We start from the raw sequence: 23,329 nt of genomic DNA, 5'->3' as shown, positions 1-23,329 counted from the left end.
GAATGGTAGCCTAATTTATAAGTATAATTTAAAATTAAGGTGAATGTTCAATTTGGCTGAAAATAGGGCACAAATTTAGAAGCCCAGCTTTTTTGTCCATCAGGCCCTACATTTTAAGCCATGTTCCTTGTTGTAGCCATTGCACTTAAAGAGAACCCAACCCCCCCCCCCCCCCCCCCCCACACACACACACACACACACACAAGCTGAGAAAACTGCTGGACCTTAGATTTCTGCCACTTCCATCTCTTTAGAACAGCACAACTGTAGGTCCACAGACACAAAACAGAAAATCAGGGCCCATGCCAACCATGAAGGCATAGACTTCTCTTCTAACCTTAATGGGTAAAGTCAATTCTGCTTGATCGTATTTATTGAACACTGCTGCTAAAGCATGCCCCTTACATAGGATGCAATAGTTTTGCATATAAAATGAACCTTACAACTTGTTATCATGTTTTTACATGGCATGATTCCTTTAGTTGTAAACAATGTACCTTATTCTGTTTTGTAGCTTATATATAAAATGAAACAAAAATATCTGTTAGACATCATAATACATCACTTGCACTGGTCCTATGTAAAATAATTTCATGGCTATCTATAAAGTATATTAGAAAGATCTGTGCAAATTCACTGATAGTTCTTCAAACCTACAATCATATAAAAAAAAAAAAACATCCTCTCAATGACTCCACTGAAAGAACTTCATTTGGCTCAATTAGTAAGCTATGCATTGTACGTTCATCGTGGAAGACTTATTTTCTTCTCATTGGTGAACTAAAGAGATTTGTAGAAGATAGTCCTGAGACTTCATTACAAAATCTGTCCATTCCTCACAAAGTTCATCCATAGAAGAGCAGGTACCACCATATTCCTGTGGAAGAATGCTTTTTTTGAAGTGCTGGTGAAGGCTTTGCATGTAATTGCTCCCATGCATGTGTATCTGAAACAAAAAGTTGAGAGTTTGCTATTCATGTGTCTTCATATGAGAGTTTGCTATTCATGTACCATCCTTCTAGTCAAATATCTATTTCAGCAAAATGAGGATTGAGTAGGGAATTTCACCTACACTTCACTGTTTTCCTACTCCTGGAGCCAAAACCTGAGGGATAATAGATAAGAGAATTTGCAAACTTTGCACTGAGACTCTGGATTAATATTTAAAGGATTTAGGCTCCTACAATTGGCCTCTCTGAAAATTTACTACTAGAGATGAGTACCTAACTTATGTTCCTATTTTCATTAGGCTCTTTAAAAGTGGGTGACAACAGTGGTAGGCTTATGGGAAAATAGTGTCCACACCCAGACTGCCCTGGCAGCTAACTTAGGCACCGATGCTCAAAAGTCGCCATTAAATACTATGTGCGTCTATATCTGCGGTTGAACTTACCGATTTTGAAACAGCGATTGATGCTCAAAGTAAATTGCAAAAATGAAATGCATGGAAATTCTGCAAGAAGCTCAGTAGGGAAAGCACCTAGCATATATATAGAAAAGTCTCGCTGTAAGCGTCTATGTTATACACATGCCCAGGGAAAAGAGGTGACAACCGTGTCATAGGCATGCATCATATCCGTCCATTGTAAAAACTGCCATATGGAGTTTCTCTTTTTTTTTGGTCCAGGACAATTTTAACAATACTGTTATGTGTGAAACACACACATATAATACACGCACATGGCACATTTAACACACATGTGCAGACACTATTAAAAAATGCAAGCAGACTGCTCCACCAAAAAGTTGCCCTCATGCAATGTCAGCTCCAGACCTGCCAGAACATTTTGAATATTAAAGGTAGATGCTCCTTTCTGGGCATTGCTTGGAATGTTCATTTTAATACTAATGAGCTCATTGTAATACATTTGCATAGGATTATCTGTAGCTGCTACTGTAAATGGTAAAAGAGATGCAGATCCCCTTTGTGCATTAGAGGCTGGATAACATGCGTACTAGACTGGCTACAACCAATCTAAATCAAACAGTGCAAGCATGATAACTTTGAGCATTGGAGCCTTAGAGGCCTATTTACTAAAGCACATTAGACATTAGCTTACACTAAGTGCCAAGTGGCCCATAGGTATAAAATAGGACATGTAGCATTTAGCATGTGCTAAATCCATTAGCTCGAGTTAAACTTTAGAGTCCAAAATCTAGGCAAATGGATTGCAGTCCTAAATTTAGGAGAATATTCAGTTCTTAAACTAATGCTAAGTTTGGCTAAAAAATAAAGGACATACTTAGGCACGTTAGATGCATAAATTCTGGAACTTAGTTTTATTTTGAATAGAAGCCTCTCTCAGTATTTTGATAAGATAGGGGATCAACTGGACCAAAATATATTACCAGCTACAAAAAATATGAACAAATCTAAAAGAGGGTTGGCTCAGTTATTCATAAGGAAGGTAATTTTATAATGGTACATCCAGTGGTGTGCTGGAACCGGCTTGCACCAGCTCACAAGAGCCGGTTTTTAGTTTTTCTTTAATTTTGCGAGCCAGTTGTTGCGCCAGATTAGCTGGGGCAGGAGCGATCCTCCTATGTACGCTCCTGCCCATGCAATCTCCACTCTCCATACAGAAAGTGACTGATGTAACTTTCAGTGGCAGTCTCATGATATTACCACGGAAACTCATGGCAGTCTCACGAGATTGCTGTGGGAACTCACAGCAGCCATTTCCAGTCCAGACAGTGGAGACTGCATAGGCAGGAGCATAAGGGAATTGCTCCTATCCCAGCTGACCACTGGACCACCAGAGCTGTGTAAGGTAGGCGTGAGGAGTGGGGAGCGGGAGGGGGTTTAGATTTTGATAAACATGCTGCCTGCTGTGTGAGGGAGAGAAGAGGACAAGCTGCTTGTGAATGAGAGGGAGAGAAGGCGTCAACTGTATGTGATGAGAGGGAGAGAAAGGGACAACTGTACATGGATGAGAGAGAAATAAGGGGGACAAGCCGCACGTGGATGAGAGGGAAAGAAGGGCAGGGAGAGGGAGACATGTCATACATGGAGGGAAGGGAAAAGGGAGATATGCAGCACTTAGAAGGGAATGGAGAGGGGGACATGTTGCTCATGGATGGGAGGGAAAGGAAAGGAGGTGCTCATGGTTGTTTGCTTTTTTGGAAATATATTGCTCATGAATATTTGCGTTTTTGGAAACAAATATCTTTTCTAATTTTGTATTTAGTGGAATATGGAAGAAAATGTATTCTGTTACTTTTACCAGTATTTTCACTGCTTATAGAATCTGGCTTTCTTGGGGGGGGGAGGTCTTCAGTTTTTGTCTGCATGTTTTTTGTGGACCCCTATTTTGTATCAGTTGAGGGTCTGTCCATATTCTGCATGTGTGATTGAGGTGAAGGATTATGCTGGCTTGTAGGAATCTGTAGCAGTCCCGCTTGTTCCAGTTCCCAGTAGTGGGTATATTGGTATATAGGGTGAGAAATAGTCTGACAGTAAATCATATGTCAGATTTAATATCAATAAATGTATAGTGAAAAGAATTTGCAAAATGGGATGAACAGCAAACATCTTGGTTGAATAGCAAACATACCCCTTGTTTATTAAGCCATGCTACTGCTGGCGGTGTGCTAAAGCTGACACAGCCCATTCACTTTGAATGGGCTGTGTCTGCATTGCCGTATGGTTTTGTAAACAGGGGAGCATAGGTTGGTTATAGATACAAGAGTGCTGCAAAAGTCAATTGGTCATTTGGAATTTACAGTAAAGATTATAATATAATATAATATTATATTATTGCTTTAATATTATTTGTAAATTGGTTTCTGCCTGCACATATCATTTGTACCAATCGAATGTATAATAAAGTTGCATACATATCTACAGGTGGGTTTTGGGGTTTTTTTGGAGAGAGAGCCCGTTGTTAAACATTTACCAGCACACCACTGTTGGATGCATCTAAGCAGGAAAGGCAGATGAGTAATGTTTTCTCAATCTCAGTATTATGGGAGAATGCAGGGTTCAACAGTTCTTAGGTGCCAAATTGTAACCTGCCTAGAAATCGTATGCTGAAGGCCCTGGATTTTGCTTACCCCATAGTTTTTGTCTCTGGCTATCTCCTCTGAAAACAATAAGGGGTTTAACTGATGTAAGTGGGCTAGCTGCTCAAATTCAGCAGCACTTAACCAGGTAGTGCCATGGAATATTGGCACTAACCGGCCATGTCAAAGCCAAGCAGTGAAGAGGTGTCCAGGGGCAGAGTCAAGGAGGAGCCAGGAGTTATGTGGGTGCTGGCAATATTCAGAGTTGGTGTCTCCACAGCTAAACGACCAAATATGTGTGTAGCTATGTGGATGCTGGCACTGAATATTGGGCAAAACCTGCCTAACTTCCCGTAGTGGCCCATAGATTACTGTATTCTCCCCTGTGAACAAGAGTGTGCCCCCTCCCACCCTCCCCCACCCCTCTCCAGGCCTATGTTAGCATCCCTGGTGGTCTAAGGGGTATTCCTGGCAGAAGCAAACCCTACTTGGTGAAAAATGGTGGCCACTGAAAAGGTAGATAGGAGCTGCTCCTACCTCGATTAACTGCCACTGAAAATTGGGGCCTAAGATAGAAGATATTTTTCAAATATCTGCTTTAAATGCAGATGCCTTTTCTTAACTGCAAATTTTAATGAAACCTCAAATGAATTCTAGTTGAGGTCTTTGCAGTCATCTGATATAAGTTTGTTAACAGTCCCTTCGTTCTGACAAGCCCACTTAGCCATCACATGTGATCATGCCTGTGTCTTTAACTAGACCTCAGCTACGGAATTCTTTGTCCTTCCCAATCTGGATGGAACAGAATCTTTTTTCTTTTCATAGGCAGGTGAAGGCAAATTTATTTACTGTAACATTTTCAGATTGATTGATATGAAATATTATTATATATGTTTGTTGTAAACAGGGGTGTGCTGGTAAATTTTTAACAACGGGCTCTCTCTCCGGGCATAGCCGGCCCTGAAATTTTTTTGGAGGGAGGGAAATACATGCCTCTCTCTCCCCTCCCTTGTGTGGGCCCGCTAGGCATACCTTTGCCGAGCCCTACCAGCCAATAAATGGACTGCCACCATTCTCTGCTGCTTGTTTCTGGCTCTGAGCAGCATGATGGAACCTTCTTGCGCTTGCACGAAAAGTCCCAGCCTGATGCTCAGAGTCAGGGAGCAGCAGCAGTTTTATTTACTTGGCTGGTGGGGCCAGCATCACTGCCAGCAAAGTAAAAGAGAATTCAGGAGGGGGCCCAAGCCCACATTTTGAGAGTCAGTTGTTAAAGTATCCATGGGGAGGCCTACTTTAACAACCGGCTCCCAAAATTCTTAAAAACTTAACAAACGGCTCTCGCGAGCCTGTGAGAGCCCGCTCCAGCACACCACTGGTTGTATACCACTTAGGATTGTTTAAGATGGACCCATTATAAGTGAAATAAAATGTAATGAAATATCTACTCTTAAGTATATTGCTTTGTGAGCTGCTTTGGACAAATGTGTACCAATAGTAGCCCTTAAGTGGCATTAATTGGAGCTAAATGACACTAACCTGTAGTTACGCACATGACCTTACTTAGGCATTATTCTATAAACACAAGACCCGTTATTCAGCCAGCAGCACTTTTGCTGTCGGTTGCCGGTGTTAAACCCAGATATTCAATAACAGACCATTTCCGGTGACTGGCATTGAATAGTCAGGGGGTTTTTATAACTGCTGAAAAGTTAACTGGTTAAGCTGATATTCATTGCTAACCAGTTAATGTTTTGGCGCTTAAAGATAGGCCACATAAATAGCAGGCCTATTTTAACTACTGAGCATAGTTAAGTTCTGAATAGCCATGTCTAGCTGATAATCACTGATATTCAGCGGGAGATAACTTATCTCCCGCTGAATATCTGAGGTTAGGCGCCAATATGCTATTTAACCAATCAGTGGCCGGTTAAATAGCTTTCAATATCGGAGGATTAGTGCTTAAATGCTATAGTGTGCAACTAGAAAGAGGCGTGCTCATGGCTGACTCAGAAGTGTATCTTGCACTTACGTGCATAAATTACAGAATACTATAACACGCGCAACTGTGAAATTTAGGTGCGACATTTATACCAGTCATTGACATGACGTAAGTGCTTGTGCCTAAAGATTGGCGCACACATGCCAATTTTGCATACAATTTATGTTACAGAATTGGCACTTACCCCCGGATTCTATATAGCTATAGATCCATGCCAAAATCCAAGTGTATTCTATAACAATGCACATAATTGGCTTAATAAACTAATCAGCATTGATAACAACTCATAACAAGCAATAATTAACACTAATTAGAATTTACACGCACAAATCACTAAGCACATTCTGTAATGCAGTGCACCTAACTTCTAACGTGCACTGGCAAAAAGTGGCTTGGTTATGGGTGGGGAAATGGGCGTTTCATGAGCATTCCAAAATTTGCATGTGTAGTAATAGAATATGGCGCAGTGCGCCTAAATCTATGTGCCAGGATTTACGCTACATCTTCGCTGGTCTAAGTGGAGGCATGTAGTTTTAGGTGCTGAGATATCAACTAAGCGTAGTCTATATACTGCACCTAAATCTAGACACCGCTTAAAGAACATGCTTAGTTGGCATCAATTTCCATTCTATTTTATAGGCACCATATATAAAATCTCACACTTAGTGCTTATATTGTTGCCATCCTTTGTAGAACCTACCCCTTTAATTTTTATGTGTGTATAACCCCAGGCAATTTCTAAGGGTTTACTGGAGCATATAAGATGCTGGTGCAAAACACTCAAGTCACTTTACAGAATTAAACCATACAAGATGAAATGCGCCCTTCTGATTAAAAAAAAGCCAAGGGTGCAAAACAGAGCACATTTTTCCATTACTCTCATGTCAATTCAGTTCCTATATTAAAACTGGTTTTAGGAGTTTCAGCTATTTCAGAACCAATCAAGCTACGAAAATCTACATCACACACACCTGTATCATGAAAGAGGAAAACTAATTTCTTATTAGGGAGTCTTTCCTTTGGCTCAAGATGCTTCCAGAAAGAACACAGCTTCATGGGTAAGAATTAGGTTGCCTCTGCAGTGACTTAGCTAATGAATATGTTCTGTGAAACCCAGGCAAAAAAAAAAAAAAAAAGCAGCCTGGCCCAATGACATTTCACTGGATGATTTGAACATAGAGGGAACCTATTATTGTGCTATAACATGAAACTGTATTGTCCCTCACTTCAGTGCACACTGAAGGAACAGGTTTTAAGCTCTGGGAATGCTCTAGGAAGATGTATTCATGGTCACTCACCCGTTCTTTTATTTTGTCTGTCAGGAAGGGCTTAATTAGTGCAAAGACAGAGTGGAACAACGAAGGCTCATTTATCAGGTGAATGCCACGGGCTTTTATTGGAAAGGAATCCTGTCAAAAAGGGGGGGGAAAAAGACAATCAGTAGGCAGAAAATAACAAACAGTGAAATTATAGACAAAACAAATCATCATCTCTCTATGATCCCACCATCACCTTGATCCATATTTGTAGCAGATACGAATATGGTTATTTCTTCTCATTCTTTTATCTTTCTGCCTGAACTCATTATTTTTCTTCTTATATAATAATCTTATTTTTAAAGCAGTAATATTTACTCCCAGACCTTGAGAGTTGCAAGCAGGTCAGGTTTTCAGGACATCTCTTACGAACATGCGTAAGAAGGTTGCATACAATGGAGGTGGTTTGCATGCAAATCTATCTCAAACACCTCAGGATATCCAATACTCTTCATAGACATCCATAAACTTCAGTAGATCAACACAAGTAAAAGTGTTGGTCAATGAACCTCAGCAGTAATGCACTGTGTTTAATCTACTCATGCACAATGTCTTTCATACCCAATTCTTTAACTCCTAACTCCTGTTCACTTGTTCAAAACCCTTATTTTATCATCCTGACTTTAAAATTCCCTTGTCTCTTGTTTGTCTGTCCTAATTAGATTGTAAGCTCTGTCGAGCAGGGACTGTCTCTTCATAGTAACATAGTAGATGACGGCAGAAAAAGACCTGCATGGTCCATCCAGTCTGCCCAAGACAAACTCATATGTGTATACCTTACCTTGAATTGAATTTGTACCTGTCCTTTTCAGGGCACTGACCATATAAGTCTGCCCAGCAGTATTTCTCGCCTCCCAACCACCAGTCCCGCCTCCCATCACCGGCTCTGGTACAGACCGTATAAGTCTGCCCTCCCCTATCCTTGCTTCCCAACCACCACCCCCTCTTCCCCCCACCTGCTCCGTACAGCGCTGCGTATGTCTAGTAGCGCTATAGAAATGATAAGTAGTAGTAGTAGTAGCAGCAGCAGTAATGCACTGTGTTTAATCTACTCATGCACAATGTCTTGCATACCCAATTCTTCACTGGTTCCTTGACCACCACCTTCCTATATTGTTTATGTCTTTCAAAATCTTTTTATGCATAATAAATTTGGTGGCGGTAGGGGGGTCAGGAGGGTTGGCGGCGGGGGGGGGGCAAAGACGGCAATGGCGGGGGGGGGGGGGGTTGACAGCACCCGGGGGGCTAAAATGTGCCCCCTCACCTCAGGCTCTGGACCCCCCTCCTGCCGAAGTCTGGCTACGCCCCTGGATTTGAGTCAATCTAGAATTGAGGATGAATAAGACTGTTGGGCAGACTGGATGGACTGTTCAGGTCTTTATCTGCCGTCACTTACTATATTACTATGTCTTATATTCTTCAAATTATATTATACACATCTTTGATATATAAACTTTTGTCTGGTAGGTTTAGGGGCACTCTTCTCTGACATAGCACATGTTTTGCTAAATTACTTTTTCAAAGAAGTCCCCTAATATTAGCCACTGCTCATCTTGCTGATGGGTTGCCAAATGTGCAAATCTATCTCATGCATATTCTTTTTCAGTAGTAGCTCAAGGTGAGTTACATTCAGACACATTGAGCATTTCTCTGTCCCTGGAGGGCTCACAATCTAATTTTGTACCTGAAGCAATGGAGTGTTAAGTGACTACCCAAGATCACAAGGAGCAGCAGTGGGATTTGAACCGGCCACCTCTGGCTGACAAGACTGGTGTGCAAACCACCAGGCTTCTCCTGTATTCTCCCCCACTTTTTTTCATAGGGTGGTTTTAAACTGTACATTATGATATTATTTACCTCCCTGAGGTTTTAGGATTTGTTTATTATTCCTAAGTGGAAAAAAGACAAATGAGACAGAACAGAAAACTAGGAAACCTTGACATCACATTTAAGTCTCAGGCCTACCATTCATCTTCAACAGATAATTGAAAAGGAGTCCTGGCTGATTGAAGAAAACAGTCAGATGGCATGAAGGGGCAATTTTATAAAGTCATTTTCATCCATGTGTGGTAATATATGCATGTAAAATGGCTCTTGAAAAATACACCAGGCATAGTGCACAATGGCATGCATGTGAATACTTTCACTTTGGACACTGCTAGCTGCTTGATTTGGGTGGAGTGTAGGAGGACTAAGAAAATAAGGGGACCTTTTACTAAAGGGTATTAAGGAGGAGATTCTATATATGGCACCTATAAAATTGGCACATACATTTCAGAATGCCCATGAAATGCCCATTTCCCTGCCCATAACTATGCCCCTTTTTGCCTGTGCGTATTAGAAGTTCAGCGCACTGCATTACAGAATATGCTTAGTGAGTTGTATGCGTAAATTCTAATTATTGCTAATTAGTGATCATTATTGCTCGTTAAGTGCTGTTATCAGCGCTCATTACCTTATTAAGCCAATTAAGTTGCACACATTATTATAGAATTCACTTGGATTTTGGCACATCATGAATAGATCTGTAATGAAGATTTTTACATCATGGAAAATGGAGAAGATAGTCTCTTGATGTGGGATGAGCAACGTAATTCTAACAAGCATTGCATATTGTCAGGTAAAAGACCAAACAACATTTGATAAACAAACAAAAACACATAGAAAGGTAACTCTTGCATTTATTGGAAGCCAATGCAGTTTGATTGAAAAAGGAGCTGACTTGGAGGGACATTTTCAATATGACGTCTAAGTTTGAATTTGGACGTTTTACAAAAATGTCCAAATTTAGAACAGGAAAGTAGGTCATTTTCAACAAAAACCCCCCGTCTATCTTTCCCTTTTGAAAATACTGTTTGGAAAAACGTTTTATGATTTGGACATTTTATTTTCTGGTCCATTTAAAAAAAAAAGGTCCAAATGCAAAATGGCCAAAATAGAGGAAGAGTGGCTTAATGGTTAGTGCAGCGGGCTTTGATCTTGGCAACATGGGTTCATTTCTTGTGACCTTGGGCAAGTCAAGTGCACAAGGGGCATTTTTGGATATGATGTCTAAGTCTGAATCAACACAGGAAAGAAGATTGGAGGGTGGCCAATGTAACGCCCATTTTTTAAAAAGGCTCCAGGGGAGATCCGGGAAATTATAGACCGGTGAGTCTGACGTCGGTGCCGGGGAAAATGGTAGAGGCTATTATCAAAAACAAAATTACAGAGCACATCCGAGGACATGGATTACTGAGACCGAGTCAGCACGGCTTTTGTGTGGGGAAATCTTGCCTGACCAATTTACTTCAATTCTTTGAAGGAGTGAACAAACATGTGGACAAAGGGGAGTCGGTTGATATTGTGTATCTGGATTTTCAAAAGGCGTTTGACAAGGTACCTCATGAAAGGCTACAGAGGAAATTGGAGGGTCATGGGATAGGAGGAAATGTCCTATTGTGGATTAAAAACTGGTTGAAGGATAGGAAACAGAGAGTGGGGTTAAATGGGCAGTATTCACAATGAAGAAGGATAGTTAGAGGGGTTCCTCAGGGGTCCGTGCTAGGACCGCTGCTTTTTAATATATTTATAAATGATTTAGAGATGGGAGTAACTAGCGAGGTAATTAAATTTGCTGATGACACAAAGTTATTCAAAGTCGTTAAATCGTGACAGGATTGTGAAAAATTACAAGAGGACCTTACGAGACTGGGAGACTGGGCGGCTAAATGGCAGATGACATTTAATGTGAGCAAGTGCAAGGTGATGCATGTGGGAAAAAAGAACCCGAATTATAGCTACGTCATGCAAGGTTCCACGTTAGGAGTTACGAACCAAGAAAGGGATCTGGGTGTCGTCGTCGATAACACACTGAAACCTTCTGCTCAGTGTGCTGCTGCGGCTAAGAAAGCGAATAGAATGTTGGGTATTATCAGGAAAGGTATGGAAAACAGGTGTGAGGATGTTATAATGCCGTTGTATCGCTCCATGGTGCGACCGCACCTTGAGTATTGTGTTCAATTCTGGTCGCCGCATCTCAAGAAAGATATATAATTGAAAAAGGTGCAGCGAAGGGCGACAAAAATGATAGCGGGGATGGGACGACTTCCCTATGAAGAAAGACTAAGGAGGCTAGGGCTATACAGCTTGGAGAAGAGACGGCTGAGGGGAGACATGATAGAGGTATATAAAATAATGAGTGGAGTAGAACAGGTGGATGTGAAGCGTCTGTTCACGCTTTCCAAAAATACTAGGACTAGGGGGCATGCGATGAAACTACAGTGTAGTAAATTTAAAACAAATCGGAGAAAATTTTTCTTCACCCAACATGTAATTAAACTCTGGAATTCGTTGCCGGAGAAAGTGGTGAAGGCGGTTAGCTTAGCAGAGTTTAAAAAGGGGTTGGACGGTTTCCTAAAGGACAAGTCCATAAACCGCTACTAAACGGACTTGGAAAACTCCAAAATTCCAGGAATAACATGTATAGAATGTTTGTACGTTTGGGAAGCTTGCCAGGTGCCCTTGGCCTGGATTGGCCGCTGTCGTGGACAGGATGCTGGGCTCGATGGACCCTTGGTCTTTTCCCAGTATGGCATTACTTATGTACTTATGTACTTTTCCTTTTGAAAATGCTGTTTGATAAAACATTTTGTGATTTGGAAGTTTTATTTTTGGTCCATTTTCAAACAAAAAACATCCAAATGCAAAACGTCCAAAATACACAAGAAAATCCACAATAGAGTGAAACCATTCACATATTCTAAGTGTGGTAAAAGCTTTGGTTGTAATGTTTATTTATTTATTTATTTATTAGGATTTATTTACCGCCTTTTTGAAGGAATTCACTCATGGCGGTGTACAGAAAGAATAGATCAAACATGAGCAAAAGGCAATTACAGCAGTAAGAATATTCAAGTAACAATACAAAATATGGCATGGTATACTACTTGCAATGACAACACAATACGTAATAGAACTTTATAATTGGTAGTGAAGGGTAAGGCAAAGTTGTGACATATAGATGAGTAAGAAAGTAGGAAGAATTCGAAAGTAAGGTGACTGATTTGAAGAAAGTTGCACATGAGGTCAGAGAGATGGTTAAATATAGCGAAGATACATACCTGTAGCAGGTATTCTCCGAGGACAGCAGGCTGATTGTTCTCACATGTGGGTTGACGTCTGCGTCGGCCCGGGAACCGGCATTTTTACAAGCAAAATATTAAAAAACCTTGCCAGAGTCTTCTGGCACACGTGCAGCGTGCACAGCGAATGCGTGGACCGATTTCCCGCCCGTCGCATGAGCATTCCTGCTCAGTTTAATCAAAAAGCAAATAATAAGCAAACAACTCCTCCAAAGGAGAGGTGGGCGGGTTTGTGAGAACAATCAGCTTGCTGTCCTCGGAGAATACCTGCTACAGGTATGTATCTTCGCTTTCTCCGAGGACAAGCAGGCTGCTTGTTCTCACATGTGGGGTATCCCTAGCAACCAGGCTCACTCAAAACAATGAACATTGGTCAATTGGGCCTCGCAACAGAAAAGAAATTGGCCTAGGAGGGTGGAGTTGGATTCTAAACCCCGTACAGATTCTGCAGCACCAACTGCCCAAACCGACTGTCACTTCGGGTATCCTGCTGAAGGCCATAGTGAGATGTGAATGTGTGGACTGATGACCACGTTGCAGCCTTGCAAATCTCTTCAATAGAAGCTGACTTCAAGTGAGCCACTGACGCAGCCATGGCTCTGACATTATGAGCCATGACATGGCCCTCTAATGTCAGCCCAGCTTGGGCATAAGTAAAGGATATGCAATCCACTAGCCAATTAGAGATTGTACGTTTTCCAATGGCGACTCCCCTCCTGTTGGGATCAAAAGAAACAAAGAACTGGGCGGACTGTCTGTAGGGCTTTGTCCACTCAATGTAAAAGGCCAATGCTCTCTTACAGTCCAAGGTGTGCAACTTGTCTTCACCAGGGCGGGTATGAGGATGGAACTCTGACACCACCTTCGGCAAGAACTTTGGGTGAGTTTGGAAGACTACTCTGTTATGATGAAACTTGATATAAGGTGCATGCACTACCAGGGCTTGGAGCTCACTGACTCTATGAGCTGAAATAACAGCCACCAAGAAAATGACCTTCTAGGTCAAGTACTTCAGATGGCAGGAATTCAGTGACTCAAAAGGAGCTTTCATCAGCTGAGTGAGAACGACGTTGAGATCCCATGACACTGGTGGAGGTTTGACAGGGGGCTTTGACAAAAGCAAATCTCTCATGAAGCGAACAACTAAAGGCTGTCCAGAGATAGGCTTACCCTCTACATGGCGATGATAAGCACTAATCGCACTAAGGTGAACTCTTACGGAGTTGATCTTGAGACCAGACTCTGATAAGTGTAGAAGGTATTCAAGCAGGGTCTGTGTAGGACAAGAAAAAGAATCTAGGGCCTTGCTGTCACACCAGACCACAAACCTCCTCCATTTGAAAGAAAACACTTTTTCGTGGAATCTTTTCTGGAAGCAAGCAAGACCCGGGAGACACCCTCTGAAAGACCCAAGGAGGCAACTTCTAAGCTCTCAACATCCAGGCCATGAGAGCCAGAGATTGGAGGTTGGGATGTAGAAGCAACCCCTCGTTCTCGTTGATGAGGGTCAGAAAACAGTCCAATCTCCACGGTTTTTTGGAGGACAACTCCAGAAGAAGAGGAAACCAGATCTGACGAGGCCACAAGGGAGCAACCAGGATCATAGTTCCGCGGTCTTGCTTGAGTTTCAGCAAAGTCTTCCCTACTAGAGGTATGGGAGGATACGCATACAGAAGGCTTGTCCCCCAATACAGGAGAAAGGCATCTGACGCTAGTCTGTTGCGGGCCTGAAGTCTGGAACAGAATTGAGGGACCTTGTGATTGATCTGAGTGGCAAAAAGATCCACCGAGGGGTTGCCCCATGCTCGGAAGGTCTTTTGGACAACGCCCATGTTAAGCGACCACTTGTGAGGTTGCATGATCCTGCTCAACCTGTCGGCCAGACTGTTGTTTACGCCTGCCAGATAAGTGGCTTGGAGAAACATGCCATGACGGCACGCCCAGAGCCACATCCGGATGGCTTCCTGACACAGAGGGCGAGATCCGGTGCCCCCCTGCTTGTTGGTGTAATACATAGCAACCTGATTGTCTGTCTGAATCAGAATGATTTGGTTGGACAGCCGATCTCTGAAAGCCTTGAAAGCGTTCCAGATTGCTCGTAATTCCAGGAGGTTGATCTGAAGACCCTTTTCCTGAATAGACCAAATTCCTTGAGTGAGAAGTCCATCTACATGAGCTCCCCACCCCAGGAGGGATGCATCCGTCGTCATCACTTTTTGTGACTGAGGAATTTGGAATGGACGTCCCAAGGTCAAATTGGATCGAATGGTCCACCACTGAAGGGAACTGCAAAAGTCGGTGGAGAGATGGATCACATCCTCTAGATCCCCAGTGTGGGCTAGAGTCCATTGAGCTAATCTCATATGTAGGCGTGCCATGGGAGTTACATGAACTGTGGAAGCCATGTGTCCTAAGAGTCTCAACATCTGCCGAGCTGTGATCTGTTGAGACGCTCGAGTCATGGACACTAGGGCCAGGAGATTGTCTGCACTTGCCTCTGGAAGATAAGCTCGAGACGTCCATGTGTCCAACAGAGCTCCAATGAACTCTAATTTTTTGAACCGGGACAAGATGGGACTTGGGATAATGATCACGAACCCCAGAAGCTCTAGCACTCGAATAGTCATCTGCATGGACTGTAGACAGCCTGCATCTGAGTTGCTCTTCACCAGCCAATCATCGAGATAAGGGAACACATGCACTCCCAGTCTGCGTAGCGATGCTGCGACAACAGCCAAGCACTTTGTAAACACCCTGGGCGCAGACGCGAGGCCAAAGGGCAGTACACAGTACTGAAAGTGCCAAGTTCCCAACCGAAATCGAAGATACTTCCTGTGAGCTGGAAGTATCAAGATGTGTGTGTAAGCATCCTTTAAGTCCAGAGAGCATAACCAATCGTCTTCCTGAATCATGGGAAGAAGGGTGCCGAGGGAAACCATCCTGAACTTTTCTTTGACAAGAAATTTGTTCAGGGCCCTTAGGTCTAGGTTGGGACGCATCCCCCCTGTTTTCTTTTGCACAAGGAAGTACATGGAATAGAATCCCAGCCCTTCTTCCCCTGGTGGAACGGGTTCAACCATTTGGGCCTTCAGAAGGGCGGAGAGTTCCTCTGCAAGTACCTGTAAGAATGAGCTCCCGGTGGACAATTTGGAGGTTTGAATTCCAGATTGAGGGTGTATCCTGACCGGACTATTTGAAGAACCCACCGGTCAGAGGTTATGAGAGGCCACCTTTGGTGAAAAAATATCAACCTCCCCATGACCGGCAAGTCGTCCAGCACGGACACTTTTACTGAGGCTATGCTATACTACAGCCAGTTAAAAGCCCGTCCCTTGCTTTTGCTGGGGAGCCGTAGAGGCCTTAGGCGCACACTGTTGACAAGAACGAGCATGCTGGGACTGAGCCTGGACAGGCTGCCAAGAAGCAGGAGTGTACCTACGCCTAGCATAGGAATAGGGAGCACTCCTCTTCCCTCCAAAAAACCTCCTAGATGAGGAGGTAGTAGCAGAAGCCACCTGGCAGGAAAATCCATAGCATCATTGTGCTTCTTGAGCTGGTCAACCAGATCCTCTACTTTCTCACCAAAAAGGTTATCCCCCGGCATGGAACATCTGCCATCCGCTGCTAGACCGAATGATCCAGGTCAAAGACACGCAGGCATGAGAGTCTGCGCATCACTATACTTTGGGCAGCGATCCTGGATGTTACATCAAAAGTGTCGAACGTACCCCTGGCCAGGAATTTTCAAAACGCTTTCTGCTGCCTGACCACCTGGCGAAAAGGCTCAGCCTGCTCCGGAGGGAGTGCATCAACCAAGCTAGACAGTTGCCTCACCGAGTTCCACAAGTGGATGCTCGTGAAGAGCTGGTATGTCTGGATTTTGGCAGCAAGCATAGCAGCCTGATACGCCTTCCTGCCAAAAGAGTCCAAGGTTCTAGATTCTCTGCCTGGGGGCGCCGAGGCAGTTCTCTTGGCTCTCTTGAGAGCGGAGTCCACCACCATGGAATTGTGAGGTAGCTGAGACTTCATCAATCTAGGCTCCCCGTGGATCCGATATTGGGATTCAGTCCTTTTCGGGATCACGGGAGTAGACAGAGGGAACGACCAGTTTCGCATAAGGACTTTCTTCAGTACATTATGCAAAGGAGCCGTTGCAGCCTTTCTAGGCAGAGAAGGATAATCCAGGACCTCGAGCATCTCAGCCCTGGGCTCATCCTCAACCTCCATAGGGAAGGGAATAGCAACAGCCATTTCCCGGACAAAGGAGGTAAAGGATAGACTCTCTGGTGGAGAAAGTCTCCTTTCTGGTGGAGGGGAAGGTTCAGAAGGAATCCCATAGGACTCTTCAGAAGAAAAGTACCTGGGATCCTCCTCTTCCTCTCATGAATGCTCATCTTCAGTATCGGACAATACATCTCTCAAAGCAGTCCGAAACTGAGTCTGCCTCGACGCCGAGGAACGATGTCCTCAATGGCGGTACTCAGAAGTTGACACCCACCTGGACTCCGCTGAAGCTTCCTCCACCGACGTCGAAGGGGAGTCGACCTGGGTGGCAGCCGACACTGATGCCGCAGGCAGCACTGAGGTCGGGGACCTCACCACAGGTGAAGGGCCAGATACCGCTGCAGGAGACGTTACGGAAGGCGCAAGCACCCCCGACACCGAAGCAGACTGGTGCAGTAACCCTTCCAGAAGCTCTGGAAGCAGGGCCCTGATGCGCTCATCGAGAGCCGCCATCGGACAAGGCTGCGAGGTTGGTAAAGGAGCCTGTGGCAGAATCTGTCAAGGCTCGGGAGCAGGTTCCGGGCTGCTAGACCGACGCATCGGTACCTCCTGTTTTAATATAGGGGTCCAGAGACCTCAAATCTGACTCCATCTCTAAATAGCACTAGTACTGGGGTAATCAAGAAATTGTGAAGTTCTAAAAGGAATTGCCACTAAGGGAGAAGGTAGGTCTAAGGAAAAGATACCAGCCTTATGACAAACTGGATTTAGATTACAAGTTATACAATGCAGCGAAGGATAGCCTGATACAGTAAAAGCATTTATACTTACAGCCTCTGATCATAAAGTGAAGTCCACAGAACATCATTTGGGATGAGGAGTTTATTTGCCAAGATACAAGTCAAATCAGTGATTGACAACAGGCACGTACAATCAATTAGTTATAGGAATATAATAATCCAGCTGCAAACAGGTGTTAATTAGTTCCTAATCTTTTATAATTTCTCTTACCAATTAAAGGTTTTACAAGGGAAAGCAATTAGGTAATTTGTCAATTCTGCTGGTCACATTGGTTTCCCTTGGAGAGAGAGAGAGTGCCAACCCTTCTCTCTAACTTAAACCAGGAAATACTCTGATTTTTATAGGTGCCCTCAGGATATGGATAATATGACGATAGATATGCCTGATTGGATCTATGCTAATGTCATGGTTGTCACTGATTGGCTCATGCTAATGAGCAGCTTTTATCTTGCTAACATGGTTTTCTCTTTAGCTCGCTTGACCACAAATCTTAAGCAAGACCCTGCATCCAGCTACACCTTTCCTTTCTCACACCATGGCTGACCACAATGTCACTCTGTCCTTTGGACCCCCACCTTTGTGTTTCCTGTTGTTCTCTTTAGAGCTCCAACACTGGGAGTTCAAGCAAGAGTCACACAGGCCTGTAAGCTTTTCCCTCATTTTAGAGCCTGAACCAAAGTCTAGGCAGGGGACCAAGACTCATAGCTGTGGCATTTTTATACACTCCTGAATAGAAGGAGAGCAATCCTCGAGCGATCCTAGAGCGATCCTCGAGCGATCCTCTCGGCGCTGACATTTCTCGGGTGCTGACTCCCTCGACGCCCCGGAGCTCCAAGCACTGTGTGTCGAAGGAGAACAATGACGGTGCTTCTTCACCTTCGCTTGACGCCCGTCATCGAGACTCCTCGGTACCGATGAGGAAGACGTGGAATCCTCATGTCTCCTCGGGGCCGGGTCTGACAAAGGTCGGTCCCGGGGGGGCCTGCATAACAGGAGGCCTCAAGACAGGTGGAGTCCCACTCGATGCCTCACTGCTGCCAGCACGAGTTGGTCATTCCGCAGCCATTACCTTCACTCCCGATGTCGATGCGTCCCTCGATGTTGATGCCGCCGACCTCGGTACCGATGTCGATGCCGACGTCGAAGGACCGGACCAAGCCCCAAAAAGCTTCTCTCATTGGGCCTTTCGAGACACTTGAGTCCGTTTCTTCATGCGAAGACAGACTACAAGCGGCTGGGCTATGGTCGGGCCCAAGGCACTGGATACACCAGACATGGGTATCGGTACCCAAGATGGTCCGGTTGCATCGAGTACAACGTTTGAAGCCGCTGGGTGTCTTCGATGACATGGAAGGAAAAACGGCTTCGGCGAAATCAAAAGACGCGATCGTCCCTGTTAAAAGAAAAAAGGGCATGAAAAGAAGGGAACAACCAGACCGCGCGGCAAACTGGCCGCGTCGAAAAAGAAAGGAAACTTTAAAAGGGCAAAAAAATAAAGAAAACTACGGGGAAAGTTTTTTTTTTAACGGTAAATTTGTACTAAAAAGAGTCAAAAGCCTCAAAACGAAATAGACTCTTTCCAAGGCCTGAGAGGAGCAGGGAAAAACTCGACCGCACCTCAATGTGGAGAAAAAATAACTGAGCGGGAACACTCACGTGACAGGTGGGAAATCGGTCCACGCATGTGCGGTGCATGCTGCACGCGTACCAGAAGACTCTGGCAAGATTTTTAAATATTTTGCTTGCAAAAATGCCGGTTCCTGAGCCGACGCTGACATCGACCCACATGTGAGAACAAGCAGCCTGCTTGTCCTTGGAGAATATCTCAGTTAGGCTAGGACTGGATAAACATGTCCCGCTGCAGTATGTGCAGCCCGAGTCAATCCTTGTGTGTGTGAGTGAGACTAACAAGTTAGTTACTTCTTCCATTAAAGGCTTGGTTGAAGAGTCAAGCTTTCACCTGCTTCCTGAAGTACAGATAGTCTTGTGTTAAGCAGAGCCTTTGAGGCAATGCATTCCAGAGTATGGGGGCTACTCCGGAGAAGGCTCGCTTGCGGGTGTCACATCGTGTAATGTCTATCTGGATAACACAGGTACAGGCTGATCGAAACTGCTTTTTTCAGTTTCAGCTGAAACCAAAACTGCAGCCCCCCTCCCCCAACAAAAGAGATAATGAGAATGGCTATGTGGAGAGTGATGAAGATAAAGCGAACATGCTAAACAATTATTTCTCTTCAGTGTTCACGGAGGAAAATCCTGAAGAAGGGCAACGTCTGGGAATGAATGGATACTGCGCCGTTTACGGAAGAAAGAGTTTATAAACAGCTGGAGAATCTGAAGGTGAACTTAGCTATGGGGCCGGATAGGATACATCCCAGGATACTGAAGGAGCTCAGAGAGGTCCTGGCGGGACCTTTTAAAGATTTATTTAATAGATCTTTAAAGACGGGAGAGGTTCAGTGAGATTGGAGACGAGCGGATGTGGTCCCTCTTCACAAAAGTGGAGACAGGGAAGAATTGAGAAACTACAGACCGGTAAGTCTCACGTCGGTGGTAGGAAAAGTAATGGAGTTGCTGCTGAAAGAAAGGATAGTTAACTTTCTAGAAACCGACGGGTTACAGGACCCGAGGCAACATGGCTTTACCAAAGAAAAATCCTGCCGAACAAATTGACTTTTTTGACTGGGTGACCAAAGAACTGGATGAGGGACGTGAGCTAGATGTAATCTACTTGGACTTCAGCAAAGCCTTTGATACGGTCCCCCACAGAAGACTCGTGAATAAGCTGAAAGGGTTGAACTTAGGACCGAAAGTGGTGAACTGGATAAGAAACTGGTTGACCGACAGGTGGCAGAGGGTGGTGGTAAATGGAATCCGCTCGGAAGAAAGGAAGGTGAGCAGTAGAGTTCCTCAGGGGTCGGTGCTGGGGCCTATTCTGTTTAATATATTTGTGGGAGATATTGCTGAAGGGTTGGAAGGAAAGGTGTGCCTTTTTGCGGATGACACGAAAATAGTCAATAAAGTGGATACCCTGGAGGAAGTAGAAACAATGAGAAGGGATCTCCAAACATTAGAAGAATGGTTGAGGGTCTGGCAGTTAAAATTTAATACTTAACTTACTCTGGGGTAACTGACTGCTCTGGTTTCAATTTATGCTACCATATACCTCTTATAGAAACCGTTCCTTCATTTACATCATTTTATATATATATATATTTTTATATGCTGTTAAACTATTATTTGTGAAATAGTGTGGATCTAATTTATTAGTGCTCAGTAAAACTCATATTGCTCCGGCTCAGAACTGAACACAATATTCGATGTACAGTCACACCATGGAGCAATACAAAGGCATTATAACATCCTCATTTTTGTTTTCCATTCCTTTCCTAATAATACCTAACATTCTATTTGCTTTCTTAGCCGCAGCAGCACACTGAGCAGAAGGTTTCAACGTATCATCAACGACGACACCTAAATCCCTTTCTTGGTCTGTGACTCCTAACGTGGAACCTTGCATGATGTAGCTATAATTCGGGTTCCTCTTTCCCACATGCATCACTTTGCACTTGCTCACATTAAACATCATCTGCCATGTAGACGCCCAGTCTCCCAGTCTCGTAAGGTCCTCTTGTAATTTTTCACAATCCTCCCGCGATTTAACGACTTTAAATAACTTTGTGTCGTCAGCAAATGTAATTACCTCACTAGTTACTCCCATCTCTAGGTCATTTATAAATATGTTAAAAAGCAGCGGTCCCAGCACAGACCCCTGGGGAGCCCCACTAACTACCCTTCTCCATTGAGAATACTGACCATTTAAACCTACTCTCTGTTTTCTATCTTTTAACCAGTTTTTAATCCACAATAGAACACTACCTCCTATCCCATGACTCTCCAATTTCCTCTGGAATCTTTCATGAGGTACTTTGTCAAACGCCTTCTGAATATCCAGATACACAATATCAACCGGCTCACCTTTATCCACATGCTTGTTCACCCCTTCATAGAAATGCAATAGATTGGTGAGGCAAGATTTCCCTTCACTAAATCCATGTTGACTTTGTCTCAATAATCCATGCTTTTGAATATGCTCTGTAATTTTGTTATTTATAATAGTCTCTACCATTTTGCCCAGCATCGACGTCAGACTCACCAGTCTATAACTTCCTGGATCTGCTCTGGAACCTTTTTAAAAAATCGGCGTTACATAGGCCACTCTCCAATCTTCCAGTACCATGCTCGATTTTAAGGATAAATTACATATTACTAACAATAGCTCTGCAAGTTCATTTTTCAGTTATATCAGTATTCTGGGATGAATACCATCCGGTCCAGGAGATTTGCTACTCTTCAATTTGTAGAACTGCCCCATTACATCCTCATTCAGTTTCTCCGACTCGTCAGCTTCGAATACCATTTCTGGCACTGGTATCTCTTCCAAATCTTTTTCGGTGAAGACCGAAGCAAAGAATTCATTTAATCTCTGCACTATGGCTTTGTCTTCCCTGATCGTCCCTTTTACCCCTCAGTCATCTAGCGGTCCGATTCTTTTGCCGGCTTCCTGCTTTTAATATACTTTAAAAGAAATTTTACTATGTGCTTTTGCCTTCAATGTAATCTTTTTTTCGAAGTCCCTCTTAGCCCAATGCGGGCTTACTGCTTGCTCTTGGGACTACTGCCAGCCCAAACTGGATGCTAGTGGTAGTCCTGCCCGAGCACTCGCCATTTCCAGGAGAAAAAGAAAACCCCAGGAAATGGCTTGTGTGGCGATAACCTGGCGGTAATCGGGCATCACCTCGAGCTGCCCATTTACCACCGGGTTGGCGCGGGAGCCTTTATCACCACCTCAATGGGTGGGAGTAAGGGTTCCTCGTCACATGGCCATACGGTAAGAGTTCTCGTACCGCATGGCCGTGTGTGCCTGGGGTCTTTTAACTCTCTGCGGTAAAAAGGGCTCTGACATGCGGGAAAAACAGCCCTCACCACCAGCGCAGAGCCCTTTTCCCTACAGCTTGGTAAAAGCACACCTTAGAATTACAAAGTTAGATAGCAACCTGTGGAACTTTGTTTCTAAGTGCTTTGAAAACATGCTTCCAAGCTATTTTTGAAACATATACTGTATTTTTTTTAACATAAAAAGGAAATAGAGCACCCATGTTATTCTGTGGTATTTTTTTTTATTAGTATTGCTAGTTAGAATATTATTATATTTAAGTAGGGCACACAGTAATCTCTCCCAGAGATCCAGTTTAAAAATAGTAGACCTGGGTCAAGCTGAAGCCCAAATGAAAACAATGTGCTGTCATATGAGGTATTGTATTTGACTCCTGAGTCTTATGTTTGCTTCTGGGGTGAGGAAGAGCTCTCAGGGGCTTGTATAACAGTGACCTCTACAGGTTTCAGAGGTCACATGGTCTGAGGTATCTTTTTTTATTTATTTATTAACTTTTCATAACTTTACAAGCATTATACTTGCAACATGAAATACAGATATGATTAATACACAACATTCAAGTGGGAATAAAATTTTTTCTAAGGAAAAAAAAACATTAATATTTCATCATATCTTCCTTTGACCACAATAAGGAGGAAGGAGTCAAAATTGTTCAGGGGAACATAAAAGAAGAAAAATATAAGGAAAGGCCTAGCTCTAAATACCACCATAGAATACTTTATGTTGGTTTTATCATTTGACAAGCTTTTTCATATTTATAAATTCTCTCAATTGTGTTGGTACAAAAAATATATACTTTATATTTAGATATTTTATAACACACTTGCAAGGATAAGCAAGTAAGAAAGTTGCCCCTAAAGACCTGGTTTCCTCTCTCATTTCCAGAAACTGTTTTCTTCTTTCTTGA

The 23,329-nt window shown here is 43.5% G+C and overlaps 1 protein-coding gene across 1 annotated transcript in view; it reads right to left on the bottom strand.

Annotated features, from left to right (window-relative positions):
• Positions 1-358: 358 nt before the first annotated feature.
• The window catches only part of LOC115477866 (alpha-tocopherol transfer protein-like), a 73,388-nt gene continuing 50,417 nt past the window's right edge, over positions 359-23,329 (bottom strand). The window contains exons 4-5 of the mRNA XM_030214983.1: positions 7,300-7,410; positions 359-946 (exon numbers count right to left, since the gene is read on the bottom strand). Coding sequence (XP_030070843.1) covers positions 770-946; positions 7,300-7,410 — 288 coding nt within the window. The 3' untranslated portion in view covers positions 359-769. The remainder of the gene's footprint in view (positions 947-7,299; positions 7,411-23,329) is intronic.

This window comes from Microcaecilia unicolor, chromosome 1 (assembly GCF_901765095.1).
Source record: "Microcaecilia unicolor chromosome 1, aMicUni1.1, whole genome shotgun sequence".
Lineage (NCBI taxonomy): Eukaryota > Metazoa > Chordata > Amphibia > Gymnophiona > Siphonopidae > Microcaecilia > Microcaecilia unicolor.
The sequence above is the reverse complement of the archived record's forward strand: the minus strand, read 5'-3'. Positions and strand labels throughout refer to the sequence as shown.